This window comes from Amblyomma americanum, chromosome 4 (assembly GCF_052857255.1).
Source record: "Amblyomma americanum isolate KBUSLIRL-KWMA chromosome 4, ASM5285725v1, whole genome shotgun sequence".
In the NCBI taxonomy this organism is placed as follows: domain Eukaryota; kingdom Metazoa; phylum Arthropoda; class Arachnida; order Ixodida; family Ixodidae; genus Amblyomma; species Amblyomma americanum.
The window spans coordinates 92,167,093-92,181,468 of NC_135500.1; the positions used below are offsets into that span (position 1 = coordinate 92,167,093).

A 14,376-nucleotide genomic window follows, 5' to 3' on the forward strand; every position below is an offset into this window, starting at 1 on the left:
AAAAAGTTTTTATAACTGGAAAATTTTGGCATTTGTCCTCAAACATGCTGCAAACCGGCAGGAAATCCAGAGGTCTTTCTTTACGCATTGAATTTTGAGGCCGGAAGCGTTATCAGGGAAATGAAATTTGATTTGAATGGACGGGGTCGCGGCCCTTCTACTACATGCCCATTTTTTTTTTCCTATGATTGTTGCAGCAACAGGCGCTTTCCTAAGTGTTCGTAAAAATTTGTTGACAGCTCTCCAAAACAAGCAGGCTTTTTTAGCTTAAGGCACCGAAGTATAAAAAAAACGTTAAAAAGGGAAGTACTATGTATGTGCTGCGTCGATACAGGCTTAAAAAGCGCGAAAAGAAAGAAATACTAGCTTCGGGCGGTAGTATGAGTCTTTAGTTTTTTTTTCTAGGTGGCGCATTCTACCAAACGTCCTCTTGGGTTCTCTGGGGCAACAGTATAACGCTTCAGCGATATTGCAGTGTATATTTTAAATTACGCTTATGAAGAAAGAAATTGCGAAACGTCATCTTTTTATATATTGTATCTTGGACACCGGCTTCTTATTTGAATAGCATTCGCAGCTACTTTTGCCCTTATATTCTGCTGTAACGGTAATCTAGCTGTCGACTACCTTGTCAGGCAAAAAAGCAGCTGATGTACAAAAAGTGCCCAGGTCAAGAGGCTGGTTTTCAGCTCAAAGCGTACTTGATTGGTTTGTGATGAAAAACACCTTGAAAGCCTACAACACAAATGGGGCTGCGAAATTCATGTCGTATTTTAATAATGTGAATGACCTGTCTATTTTTTATGAAGCTTGCGGTGCCCCTACCATGCCAAATGAACCAAAAGGAGAACTTTATATTACTTCTCGTAAAGGATACCCCCTCCCGCTCTCGGTATTTTGCTAAAAAAAGGGTATCTTACACAACATTTCTGTCTCATTCCCGGCGCGTGTACCGCAAGACATCGTGACAATCATAGTCCTGGAGAAAATCCTGGATCTCGTGCAGAGTCAAGACAGCCTGTCGTTTTCTACACGCTGTTTTTGCCCTTGACGCAGGTAGATGGGCCAGACCGTGTGCTAGGATCAAAGCAGTGCCTTGAAAACACCGTGTACACCAAATCAGGTAAGATCTAATAGATTCGTGGTCTGGAAGAAAATAAAAGCTGTAAGAGCGTTTTTTTTCACCAACCCTAAAACTTTTTTTGGCCGAATAAACTTTAATGCACTCTCCCCCTGCCACCGATTTTCACTGCTTCAATTTGACGTGGTCATGGATGCCGGCTGCAATAAAACTGTCTGTTAAAAGAAGCGTTCAAGAGGATAGCTTGCAGCTTGATTAAGTTCAAGGACATTAATAAGTGGAGAATGACCATTTCACACTATGGCGTAACTGGGTGGGTTGATAATTTGTACTTTATGAATTTTGATAGGTAATCTTCAAATTATCAAGCACTTTATCTTGCCAGCGTTTACATTGCTGCGTAATTCGTTTTACAGTCGCGTTGATTTTCTGACATTTTTTAAATATAGATTTACAGATTTGCAATATTTTTCAGTATCTCGCTTTCAAAAATGGTGCGTTCAAAATGGTCGTGCCTCCTTGCCGAGGGTTTGTCACCCATGTTTTCTGCCAGATATTCATTGGTGAACCCTCAGTTCGTAAAACTGCTTGGTCATAAACAGTGTGGTCAAACCAGAAGACCTGGTTAAAAATACGGGCTGTATTGATGAAGAAAAGAAAAAAAGCCAAAGAGTCAGACAAAAGAGACGAGTGTCTTCTAATCAAAGAAATTACCAGCTAAAATGATCGTTATCGCTTGCAATTCTTCCTAAGCACACAGATACGTATAATTAAGAGGCATTTCCTTCTTATAATGCGGCGACCTATACTTGTTCGGGTACATTGGTACCCGAAATATTTTGCTAATGACAACCTTAACCAGCCCACAGTCACAGAGGGTCAATCAATTTTAAACGTCGGATAGGAACAAAGGCGCATGATCACTGATCTTCATTGTGGTTACAACCAATACCTCAACACAACCAAAGCCTTTCTCTGGGCTGTTTTATTCCCTGAGAAATACTACAACAAAAGTCAATCTGCACAATAGCATGATACTCTGTTGAATGGAACTCTCGTGACACTCGCGATTGCGGGGGATTAACAGTTCGTTTCTATTTCCGAAACGTAGCCTCCCTGTACATGTCCCCCGAGAAATGCAAGAGCCTGCGAAAGTCACTCCAGGCGCTGAGCATCCTCGAGGGCTACCCCAACAGCGACGTCTCGTACGTTTACTCTCGTCCGAAGAAGAAGCACTGGGGAGCCTTCGACGAAGAAGCACTGTACGCCGACCACAAGATGCGCAGGCTAGCCAGGTGTGTACAGTGCAAGGGAACATGCGCGTTGCGTTACTCCGTCATTTGTAAATTTATTGTAACTCGTTATTGAATGTCCTTTCTTCATGTGTGCTTCGCTTGAGGCATCTGTGCAGGCGCTCAGGTTTGGTGACAACCAACAGCCATGAACCATGTTGCTTAAGCATTCAGCTGCTAATATCGATAGCGTTGCCCAAAGCTGAGCGACGACCGTGGTGTCGTGCACTTCTGGAATAACCCACTCGCCCTGCGTGGACGGACTGAACGGAATAGCGAGCTTTGTGGCCTTCTTTAAGCGTAGCTACGAATATCTCTGCCGTTCTCTGCGAATGTGCGCAGTGCTCGTCAGACTTCGGCAGATATGGCATATCCCTTCTTCGAGGTCATTATCAGAAAACTAGTGCCTTAAAGGATAGAGAATTTGTTGCGACGCGGCGGACCGGATTCTGCTTGCCCCATGGCTTAAACTTTTTCGATGCAAGTGGAATGGGACGCGCTTTCTCTTCGCATCATTCCTCTCTTTCGCCATGAAGGGGCTGAAGGTCTTGCGGTGTCACTTCTCCACAATGTCTTTCAAGCATGCTTTGAAGGAAACAATGTGGCGAATGCATTTCCCATTTGTTCCGCTAGACAGCCAATCTGATTGTGATTTGAATGTCGAAATTTTGTAAAAAGAGAGAAGTACTCTGCCGCTTTATTTCTTTCTTCCTAACACAATCTCGCTTAACGGCAATACCTTGATAGCATCGTCAAGTACTGATTTTGGTCTTTTAGACCGCTGTCATTAGAGCACCTCTGGTGCCCTGAATGCCGCCTCGTCTATGTGCGCTTACATTACTATAGGTGTGCAACCGCTACCAACCACCACAACCTCCATCCACAACTGTAAGCTTTTGCCTCCATTGTCCCGTGATGTCTGCGGAGAATAATATATAGGCACAAAACCCTTTCCTCATGAGTAACTCATCTGCACGCGCTTTGCGTCTTATGAACGTTGAAACCAAAGCTGAATGTCCCGAACACAAAATATTTTTCTACTGTGCGTGCGTGAGTGCGTGCGCGGGTATCATTTTTTAGAATAAACAATTATTTTAGCTGCCACATATAAAAGGAGGCCGGGGCTTTATGCATACAAGAACAAAACCCACTCGACTAAGATGTACGGGTAAATTGAGAGCGAGACGAACAACTCCCCATGATACACACTTGTATCTCAGAACGAGACGCATTTGCGTCAGTTACAAGATCAGGTCATGTAATTTTAGCTAATTTGGTTGACTTTCGATATTCCCCAACGAGCACTTGGCTTTTAGCAATCGTTAGCCATCGTCACCTAGCCAATTATGCTAACGGCAGTTTTCTTTTATCTCTATATGGTTGTTCATAAGCCTGAAGAAAGGCGAACTTTTTTGCTGCATTCTCTAAAAATTTCAATCAGAAAGATGATTATCGTTATTACTATAAGTTGGGTAAAAAATATTGCAATGTATGAAAATAAAAACGTATTTGCGGCCTGAATGACTCTACATCTCAACGTAAATTTCGTGAGCTGCATGCAAAATTTTAGTAATGATTTCAGTACAAGAATATTCGAAATTTCAATTACTGTGGGCACAAGAACTGAAAAAGAATTCGCAGTTTTAGCAGCAGCAGCAGCGGCCTTACGCCGCAGGAGCAGCACCAGCCGCCGAAGATGATGACGCCAAAGTGCAGCCGAATTCAGCTCCCTCCTCGAGCCGCCGTCACGCGCTGTTCGGTTCCACGCCATCAGACGTTCTTGGACTCCAGCCAGTAAATCAATTATTTCCTTCATCGTGCCAGCCTCTTCCTTATTGGTGCGACACAGTCACTAAGGAAACCATCATGATTTTTACGCGCGAATAAACAAGGTGCCGACTTTAGGCAATATTCTAAATGTTTCAGATCCCTTTGACAAAGATATCCGCGCTCCTACTTAATAAAACAACTTGTTGGAACTAATGGAAACCTTGCTTTATTCTTGATTATATTCGCCTTTTAATATATTACTGCAATATATCAGCGGCGCATTTTTCTGGGAAGGAATTCAGCGCAGACTCGAGGCGAAAACGTCCCGAACGCTGCCACTGAGACTGTTTTATGAGCACTTAAATAAAGTGCACCATTTTAGTGCTTAGAATTTTTCCTTGTGCTGTAAGATATATACACGATTTTCATTAAGCCATGAGAGCTCTATGTAATGCTGCACTTGTAGAGGGCAGCATTCACGCAGCCATGCGAATGAATGGCTACGTGAACGCAGCCGCCTTGAGCGCCACAATTTCCGGTGCTTTGGTCAGGCCTCCTTCAACGGAAAACAGAAAGCTGGCCACAGCACAGGATAGCGTCAGTATAGGCCACAACTACGACTTCAGTTGCGCACACAGTGGGGTGGTAAGGTGTATAATTTTTCTCGCTGTTAGCTGTATATAATTAATTTTAACTCAAAGGGTGATGCAAGTTTCAACACAAAACGGTATTCTGCATTACGGTGTGAAAAAAAAGGGGTAGGGTTTGAACGTATTTAAACCCAGTAGAAGTGCGAAAGCATGTGTAAATTTAGCCTGATCGGCTCATTTCAGGATCCTCGGCACCTCTGGCTACCATATTAGACTTAGGTTAAGCTCCAAGCGAGGTTAAGTTGATCTGAGCCGCTCGCGCTGCAGAGCAAAGTTCATGAAGACGACGATGTGCAATCCGCAGCGAATGAGTGTGCTGCAGTTTAACACGAGGCGCTATTGCCTGCGGCGCTAGTGGTCAGCGAAACTGATGTGTTCGCGCCGTCGCGGCTTCCAGACACAGTCAGGGCAATGTTTATTTTATTTCTGCATTGACGCATGTTATGCTTGATTCGGTAAAGTTCACCCTCGAGGTCGCCCACCCATTCGCTGCAACATGCGCGACGCTCTTCCGAACTAACCGGAGCTTTCCCGAGTTACTCCAAGGCTTCACACGAGATTCTTGTCTGCGACCGTGTTAAGTTGTGCTTTCGCACAAAAACCGTGCATGTATTGTCATTGATTTTTAGCGATTTATTTTCTTGATTCCGCCCAGGTACGCGGATGGGCTGAAGCATGCCGAGCTCGAGTCGCACAAGGGCAGCCCGGAGTTCGTCGTCGATGGCCACGAGCTGTCAGAGGCCGAGTGTGACATGCACACGAGCCGCCGTTGTGCACAGAGATAAAGGAAAAGTGCAAAGGGGACGTGAGAGGCGCGCTCTATGGTTGAGCATTGTTAGACAGGTGAGTGCAAAGTCAAAACATATCTGACTCACGTTGCGTTCTGTTGAACGAGCGCAGTACATTTTCATATTGGGGGCCCCTTAAAGCACAGCTGAAAATCGTGAAGATATTAGGCTCTTTCCAGTGATGTCACGCTTCATTACCGCTTCAAATGTCATCCCACTACCTGTCGCTACAGTTATGGTACTGTGCTTCCGTTTCTTTCGATCTTTGAGCATGAAGCTATATTGGTAACCTATAAACAGATAACCCGGGTGTCGGCTCATTCTGAAGCTATTATCTAATTTTCCTGCTAAATGTTCAAGGATGTAAGTATGACCGGAAATATCTGGAAGAACGCATAAGCTTGTCGCAGTACTGTGCTCGAGGTAGTTTGTGCGTTAAGCGTTCTTTACTCAGCAAGTATCACGCTTGCTAGGCCTGAAATTTGTAGTTTAAAAGATGTCTGAAGGCAGAACGTCGAATGCTAGCTGATTGTCGAGTCCGCAAAATGAGGGTAGCATGTGTATCGCCATTCGTAGTGGCCGTGTGAAATAACGCTCGTTTGCTTTTGTGAACAGCGTCTAAAACACAAACAAATGTTTAAAAATTTCATCAATGTCCTTGACAGCACCTGTGAAAATTAAAAAAAAGTGTTTTCCGTTTTGCTTATTGCATATGACAGCTTCTCTGCAGACGCACTCTAATCGCAAGGTTTGTGGTGGTCTACAGGCCAAATCCGTCGCCCTGAGGCACTCGCATTGCACTTGAGGTCCGGACAGCAGGCTGAAGAGTGGGTCGATCCTATTTTAGGACTCGGAACGTGATGCAGGATAGAATGCAAGCTGTACTTAGCGGCATTTACCCAGATTGCCGCAGGAGAGTCACGGTCAAGTTGATGCACAAGGTTAGTGATCTCTATATATATACGCAGTGTTTCACCAAACTTGTCCTCATACCAAGACATTCCTCCTTAATGCATTGTGGCTTGTTGACAGTGTTCTGCGGGGGCCAATGCTTATGCCATGGCAGCCGTTAATGTACTTGAGGTAGGACAAGTTTACGCCCCTTCGTAAGGAGTCACTACTGACCTGTCGATAATGTACTGCATCTTGGCGCGCATGAACTGATGGCGCTGTAGGAACAGTTAGTGTTACCATACCTCTCTGATCACGTGCTTCGCGTCACTAGATGAGATTCCTGTACGTCTGATGAATCGGCGTGCATAGAGGTGTTGAGTAGCTCCCAACTGTGCGTTCGTCCTTGTTTACCTCCCTGAGCCTCCACTCCGCTCACCAGTCAAAAGGGCAGCAACGTCACGTGACAGTACCGTAGTTTTTAACGTGCTCGACCACCCCGACCAGTGACAGGTTATGCAGCAGCAGCGTAGTTGCAGAAAAGCCGGTGGCCATAGGTAATGAACCCCAACTGCAGGAAGTACTCCCAGTCAAATAGCCACGATGCGGCTTTTGCAAGGAAATGTATATTAACATGTCCTTTAAAAATTGTCTTTGGAAATGGAGGAGTGCGCTTCGTCATTGTTCTATCTGTCTCATTCCTTTCTTTAGTGTGCAATTCATAATGAAGAATATTGCGTACCTTTGAAAATTACACTTAGTTTATTCAGCAGCGTATATTCAGTGTAAAATTAAATCCAGGCCGTAGATTACGCAACAACTCAATTTTGTGCGGTTAAAAAATAAGAGCGTTTTGTTCGGGAATTGATCTGTCCCGCCTTCTCGCGCAGGATGATAGTAGCTAGCTATACTCACGTAAGACTAACGGCAAATTTTGTGACGAACACGGAACTGTGTCTTCTTTAGAATGATTTCATTGACTCGTGAAAGTAGTTTGTCTTCCTTTTTTGCAATGCGGTTATTTCGCTCAAAAATGCCTTGTTTTTTAACGCGCAATAACAATACGCTACCTTCGACGGTTCTGTTTTCCATCAGGCGGCCGCTGTTCCAGAGGAATTCGTGCCGTCGCCGACTTATTTGTTGCAGGTGAAAAAAACCTGGTGCCGCGACAAGCCCAATTAATGCTGCGGGTAGAAAGCGGCGCCTCCTTTTGAAGTTCGGTCTTATCAAACAGGAAGGCGTTCTTCCAAAATTGTCTGATCGAGTTCACCAGCAGAAGCACGGAAGCAAGTATTGGTCCCAGAAAGATGATAACAGTGCGCACTTACTGGCGTGCGCGTGTATAAAGAACGTCGTATGCACCTTCCCGCGGTCTGTGTTGTTAATTTCTTTGGCCTGGTAAAGTGAAAGTTATTCCTTATTTTCATGGCTCAAAGCACCCTGCGACCGTCGCGAAAGAAGAAAAGGATGGTGAACTCACGAGCGTTTTCAGACGCTGCAGAGCGCGAGCCGCAAATGCATTATACTAGAAAGCCTTCCATTTGCAGCAGTGCAAAGCGCAGCCAGGTAGTTAGGCGGCTTTGTTATTAAAAGTTTGAAATTTACTGCCAAATTAGATTTCATTTCATCCCAAAGTTTGATCATTACATTTAGGGCGATAACGCAAGCACACACAATTTCCAATTTCAGGTACGTACAGTCTTTGCCAAAAGTAACCGGGCAGAGGTGGTTTGTTTCTTAGCCGCGTAGCGAAGCACCTATGACAGCCCTTCAGCTCTGAATGTGTGCAAAGGGAAGCCCTTGTCCTCACATTTTGACACCTTTCGGTTTTTAGGGGTGCCGTAAAGGTTCCGTTATGCGATTGAGAAGCAAAAACCTGCTGCTCGGTTACTTTTGACAAAGAGGGTACGTAGTACGTCCCTGACGCTTACTTTCTGGCAGGCGGCCCACCTGCCCACCGCATTGTGGAGAACTTGTCAGGTGTGTACACCAGGCAGGCCTTAACTTGGGTAAAGATTTGGGTGAAGGGTACACCTGGGTGATAGCTTTTAAGAATTCCTTTAGACTGAAGGCCTTTACGTTAAATGCCTTTTTTGTAAAGACCTCTTCGTGAAAGGCCTTTCAGCTAGCAGGCCTTCATGTCCAAGGTCTTTAAGGTAAATGCCTTTAACTCAATTTCTTTCCACACGTAAGAACCATAACTGATCACCGTAAGCAGTGCTACCGCAGGATATTGAACACTTATTCATGATATATTGTCTGCTGTTTTTTATATATTCTTTCAACCCCCGGAAAGAAGCTGACTCCCATTTGTGCCTTGCAGGTTCCTAAACCGCAGCCGCACTTTGTGGAGCCTGAAGCATCAACACGCCGAAACAAGAATGCAGTTCAAGCCAGACATTCCTGATCAAGCTAGCGGTGCATGTGGAGCGCCTGGATCTTTTCGTGTGTTCAAGGCGACGGTGAAGACAGTGAGAGAGCGCCTGCCGCGGACGAAATGTGCCTGTGACTGATGGATGCTGTCAATATTGCTTCGGTGTCTTTCTCAAGTGGAAGACGTTTATTTTTGCAGAGACATTGGCGCTCTGGTTCGAAAAACAAAACAACATGGACGCAACTGTCCAAGATTAATTCGTGTAAATATGCGTTGGGCAAAACTGCAGCCATGACGTGCCTACGATACTCCAGGTCTGGAATGTGTGCATATGCTGCTTGTTTTCTTCTCGTACTTTAACATATTCATGATTGTCCTGCGCACTTCGACTCCTTTTGTCTGAACACTGCCACGGAAGCTAAAGGTGACAGCTCTTAGGCAACACACCTGCTCAAGCATTGTCTAATATGGTAGACTTCTTCATTCTGAAAGAGCAGCTGCAGTGGTTTATCGACAGCTCTTAGATATGAAAGCACTGAATTTCTCAATTTTTTCTTGATTGGCACATATATTTTTTTACCGCGACAGCTGTGACATCTTTGTACAAGCTGTTTAATAGAAACAATTTAGGGGGACAACAGGGTTTAACGCATTTTTACACCGAAAGCTGTAAAATCTTTGTATAAGCATTTAGCGCAGTGAATTTAAGCGGTACAACCGCAGCCATATAACGCGTTACGCGTAACGCGTTTTACAACGAAAGCTGCAATAGCTTTGAATATGAGAGTAATTTATTGGGTACGACGGCACCTGTGTAACGCATCGCGTTAGATGCGCACCACCGTCATGTACCTCAAAGTGCAATTGAATGGCCACTGACCCAGGGTGCCAGTAATACGCCTAACCTTTGCTCAAAACGAACGCAGTCTTAACCCTGCGTTTGGTTTGAAAAAAAAATGGATAGGCGCATAACCCTCTCAATATGTAGGTTGCCACCACCGCAACCTCACATCATGATTGATGTTTTCGCTGACACAGTGAACCAGTTATGCGTCTTAATTTTTCGAAAAACAACGTACTGTTAAGACTGCGAATAAGACAGCACTGGGAACTAGACTATTTCGTTCGTGCAAGCGGGTTCTAGAGCCATAAAGTGTGTCAGGAACGCGATCAAACCGAAGACCGCAAGGAGACTAGGCAGACCATGCGCGTGAGCGTATAGACGCCAAAAAGGTTCTCAAGTTCGCTTCCGAAACGTGAAAGTGGGACATCCACTCCAGACATATGGGGCGCTAATGCCAATCAGATTTCTCTGATTAATGAGCTAAGCCGGAAACTCAATTGTAATATTTTTCATAGGTGAGTATGTTTGATAGTCTGAATATAAAAGGAAAAAATGTATGCGAAACCGAAAATGCGCTCTGAGACTGCTTAAAAATGCAGTTGTTCAGTAGGTGGTAACAACACCCAAAATTTTTACGAGAATCGTCTGTAGCGAATACAGCAGGTACTTAGCGTATCGAATGAAGCTCTCCGGTCGTAAAATCCACGGCATAAAGGTGACAATAATACGGGAGTCTCGACAACACAAAGCTGGTGGTCAAGCCGCCCCCCCCCCCCCCTCCCCACCCCCAATGTTCTTGTGCATTTTTTCTGCCTTTTGTCAAATGACCGAAACACCGAAACGCAAGGTCAATATAGTTTTTTCATTCAGCGAACGCAGATCTGAAAGGCTTCGATGGATACCAGATACTGGGCCAAACGTAGCAATTAGTTTTAAATAAGGTGACAAACGAAGTCACCCAAAAATGTATTACGGATAATTTAGTGAAACACATAATCCCGAAGGCTACGAGAAATGTATGCGTGGAGGCAAGCAACAAGGAAGAGCGTCGTATATAAAGTTTGAAACATCCGAAGCACCCTCAGCTGTTCTTTCAGAAAGTTATTTTTTCAAAAAATATTCTAATTTGATATTTTTTGCATTTTATTGCACCCGCAAAACGGCGCAGTGATAATAGCATTCCCAAGGACACGATTTATGCTAATCTAACAGCACACTCTTTTGTGTTAGTGTCAAACTCCCAGTGCATTGCAACGTGAACAAAGAGACATTTGTACGGGGGATCTGCGCATCGTTGACTGTGGTGCGTGCTTCAGTCATATTGTGCATTTTTCTTATGCCAGTGAGTTATGTCGCTTTGAGTGCCATGTATATTTTGCAGAATAAAAAGAAATAAAAACGAACTTTGTCGGTGCAAAGCATTCCACTGCGCAGGCGGCTGCTTCCGCGACTACGACAATAGGTGAATTGTAGAACGTAGACAACGCTATGAAAAACTGCACCTGGCTCAACATTGGACAAACTTCAAAGAATTAGAAAAACTTTATAGCATTCCCCCTTCAGTTATAGGTTGTATCACGCTGGTTATATGCACTCTTTGAAATACGCGATCAGTAAGCACCGAACAAAACTATGTCAAAAAACAAAAATCTCAAAATGACAATTCATCCCTCTTGCACCGCTGATTAGAAAGCTAGAAACCTATTTTCCCCCGAATTCAGTGCAATGGCAAGACCGTATTTAGGCGTGTGTATCCTCTTCTTCATATAACAACCAGCACTAATCTGAAACCAAAACCGAATATTCTTTGCTGCCAGAAAGCGTTTATCTTGACATCCTCCTAGCACTGCTCAATCGCATGACTGCAGTGAAATCTGTCGCGTCGTTTATCAAAGGTTCACCTTATCTCTAGAAAATATTCCCCTTTTCCTTTTCTTGCAGCCTCTAGCTAACGAAACAGCTCTTAAACTTTTAAATACACAATGTCCGCAGATGTTTCCTTCCAGGTTTAAAAATCCAGATGAGGAACGTGTGTCTATGAAGGTAGGTAGTGCAGCTGCTCGGTTGCAACGCGCTGCTGCGAACGCTCGGCTGCAAAGTGCTGCAGGGAACCAACTCTGCTCCAAAATCAGCTTGTAACTCGCAATCTCAATTCTTGATCGTATCATTTCTTTCAAGAATTTTTCTTGCCGGTAATACGTGCATAAATATGACAGCTCAAATTCAAATTGGTATGGTGAATGCAATTAAAAATGCCTGCACGATTAAGGTTCTGAATAATGGGGTTGTCCAGCGCACCTCAAATAGAATAAGCTTCTCCACGGCGTCGCCAGGGGTATATTGTCCAGCCAATACAGTCGTCAGCGCCAATATCTCATAGCGGCCGGAGGGAAGAAAACTTGATCGTCGCATCGTCGTCGTGAGAATTGTATCAAGCAGAAAAAAATATCATCTCCGAGCCGGAATCAAACCATCACCGTCAAAAAAATGAGCACCTTCGTAATTGGGTCGCTCAGAACGAACGGCCGCGGCCGCAACGTTACCACGCTGCGTGCTAGGGCAGGAATCATTCAGTTTAGGTATCAGTTCACCTCCGGTCATCAGGAGCACTGAAGTATTTGAATCCGAAATTAGCCGGTGTTCCCTACTCTTGGCGTCACTGCTTTCCTCCTACAGGATTTTGCGGGCGCCGTCGCTGCGTCTCTTCCCGATCAATGCGCTTTACTGCTGAATCACGACTGAGTATCTACTTCACGGGAAAATAATCTTAGGCATGCATGAATGGCGAACCCTGAAGAAGGAAGAAAATCAGCGTCTTTTGAGAGCCAGCAATGATTCAAGAGCCAAAGTTCTTCTTCTAGGCACTTTCTCTCATTCTTTTTCATGCACACTCTCGATGACGTCACAGAACTGTGGTCATATAGCGGCTAGCAGGGCTCTGCACCGCTCAGCTCTGCTCCCGTTGTCGTCACGGCGCGAGGTGACTTGGGCGCCGCGGTCCCCTGATGAAGCTCAGGCTACCAACGCTAACATCGGCGGATACAGCACAACTGAACAAATAGCAGCTACGCTGTTCAATATTTTGCGCTAAATGTTTCTGAAGTTGTCCACCATCCTGAAGTTCTGGAAGCTCACGTAAGGAACACTACACGCAAATACAGCTTTACAAGCAAAGCAGGACGAAGTGAATTATCTTTCTTATGTCTTTTCCTTTTTTTCACCTTTGTGATCTAGATTCAATGTCGTGAGAGGTAAAAGTTGTGCGTATAAGGAGTTTCTACAAAGCTTTCATGAGTCGGACAGCTGTTATAAAAGAGTATCTTTAGCAACGCGTGCTACCAGGTTAGTGCTTCTTTCTGAAGAGCTGCAACTACTGCGAAGTGTGTCCTGACGAGTCCAGCTCAACTAATATTATCAGCGTGTATCGCATTGCAGCGCGCTGTTGAGCGATGCCTGTTTTAAAGCTTTTCAACTCACGCTGTCGCATTGTTCAAGCACACATTGTGACCGGTGGAGAAGTGAAGCTCTCGTGGAGACCTCTCAGGAATTGTACACAGGTTGCACGTGAGAGCTGCCCAGTTTGTCGCCGCCGCGGTGGCTCAGTGGTTACGGCACCCGGCTGCTGACCCGAAAGATGCGTGTTCGATCCCGGCTGGGACGGTCGAATTTCTATGGAGGCGAAATTCTAGAGGCCCGTGCGCTGTGTGGTGTCAGTGAGTGCACGTTAAAGAACCCCAGAGGTGGAAATTTAAGGAGCTCTTCACTACGGTGTCCCCCATAGCCTGAGTCGCAGTGGGACAATAAACCCTCATAAACGAGACCAAACCAAACTGTCTAGTTTGACTAAAAGGCAGCTTATGAACTTTTTGCAGTGCATAGCTGTGGCGGATCTAGACGCCACTCTCACCTGTGTATTTTTATCTACTACTGATAGCAGCTATGCCTGGCTTCGTTTTCTTGCAGTGTATATCATTTAGTTTATTTTCGCTATTCTGAAGCTCTTAGGAAAGACACAAATACCAGCGAATGGCTCGTATTTGTGTCTTTTCTCGCTTCGTGCGGGCAGCAGCCTCATCTCAAGATTGAATGGTTAACCGTTCGTGTGTTAACTATTTCCCGATTGTATCTAAGAAGGTATGGAGGCAACTGTAAAATACAATCATATTCGATTGAAGAACTCTGTCCCCTCATCGCAACCTGTCGACAGTAGACGAGGTTGACGGCGACATCACCGCCACAGCGCCACAGAACGCCAAAATTGTAGAGCAAGAAGAACACTCAAAATTTACGCTCGCTCATTGACGAAGCGTTCAAAAGGATGGGAGGAAATATATGACCTATGAAAGGCTTATATTGATGACAGAAAAAGTAGCATTACTCTGGCTACATAAAAGCATGCTCCTTTACAGAAGGCGCAGCCCGAGTGAGCGAACCCGTTACGAGGCCACAACCGTTGTCTAAAGAACAAATCTTTCACGCCAGGCAAGAGTTGTTTGTCTGGTTTTGGTAGGAAAACTCGTGTCATATATTCATGTCATATCGACGTTCGTTGTATGAGAATGCTGAAGGGCTCAAGGAATTGCTCTGTCCATCTAGCATTTTGGAGTAAGAATTGTGCACACATTTCATCGCTCTACATCTGATTATGTCGCCATGCTTGACATAGTTTTTTTCTCATGGGAAGCT

At 44.8% G+C, this 14,376-nt stretch overlaps 1 protein-coding gene across 1 annotated transcript in view; it reads left to right on the forward strand.

Annotated features, from left to right (window-relative positions):
* Positions 1-11,070, forward strand: part of LOC144128121 (cell adhesion molecule Dscam1-like) — a 252,505-nt gene extending 241,435 nt beyond the window's left edge. The window contains exons 25-29 of the mRNA XM_077661207.1: positions 1,057-1,123; positions 2,193-2,376; positions 5,449-5,636; positions 6,348-6,522; positions 8,796-11,070. Coding sequence (XP_077517333.1) covers positions 1,057-1,123; positions 2,193-2,376; positions 5,449-5,578 — 381 coding nt within the window. The 3' untranslated portion in view covers positions 5,579-5,636; positions 6,348-6,522; positions 8,796-11,070. The remainder of the gene's footprint in view (positions 1-1,056; positions 1,124-2,192; positions 2,377-5,448; positions 5,637-6,347; positions 6,523-8,795) is intronic.
* Positions 11,071-14,376: the final 3,306 nt, after the last annotated feature.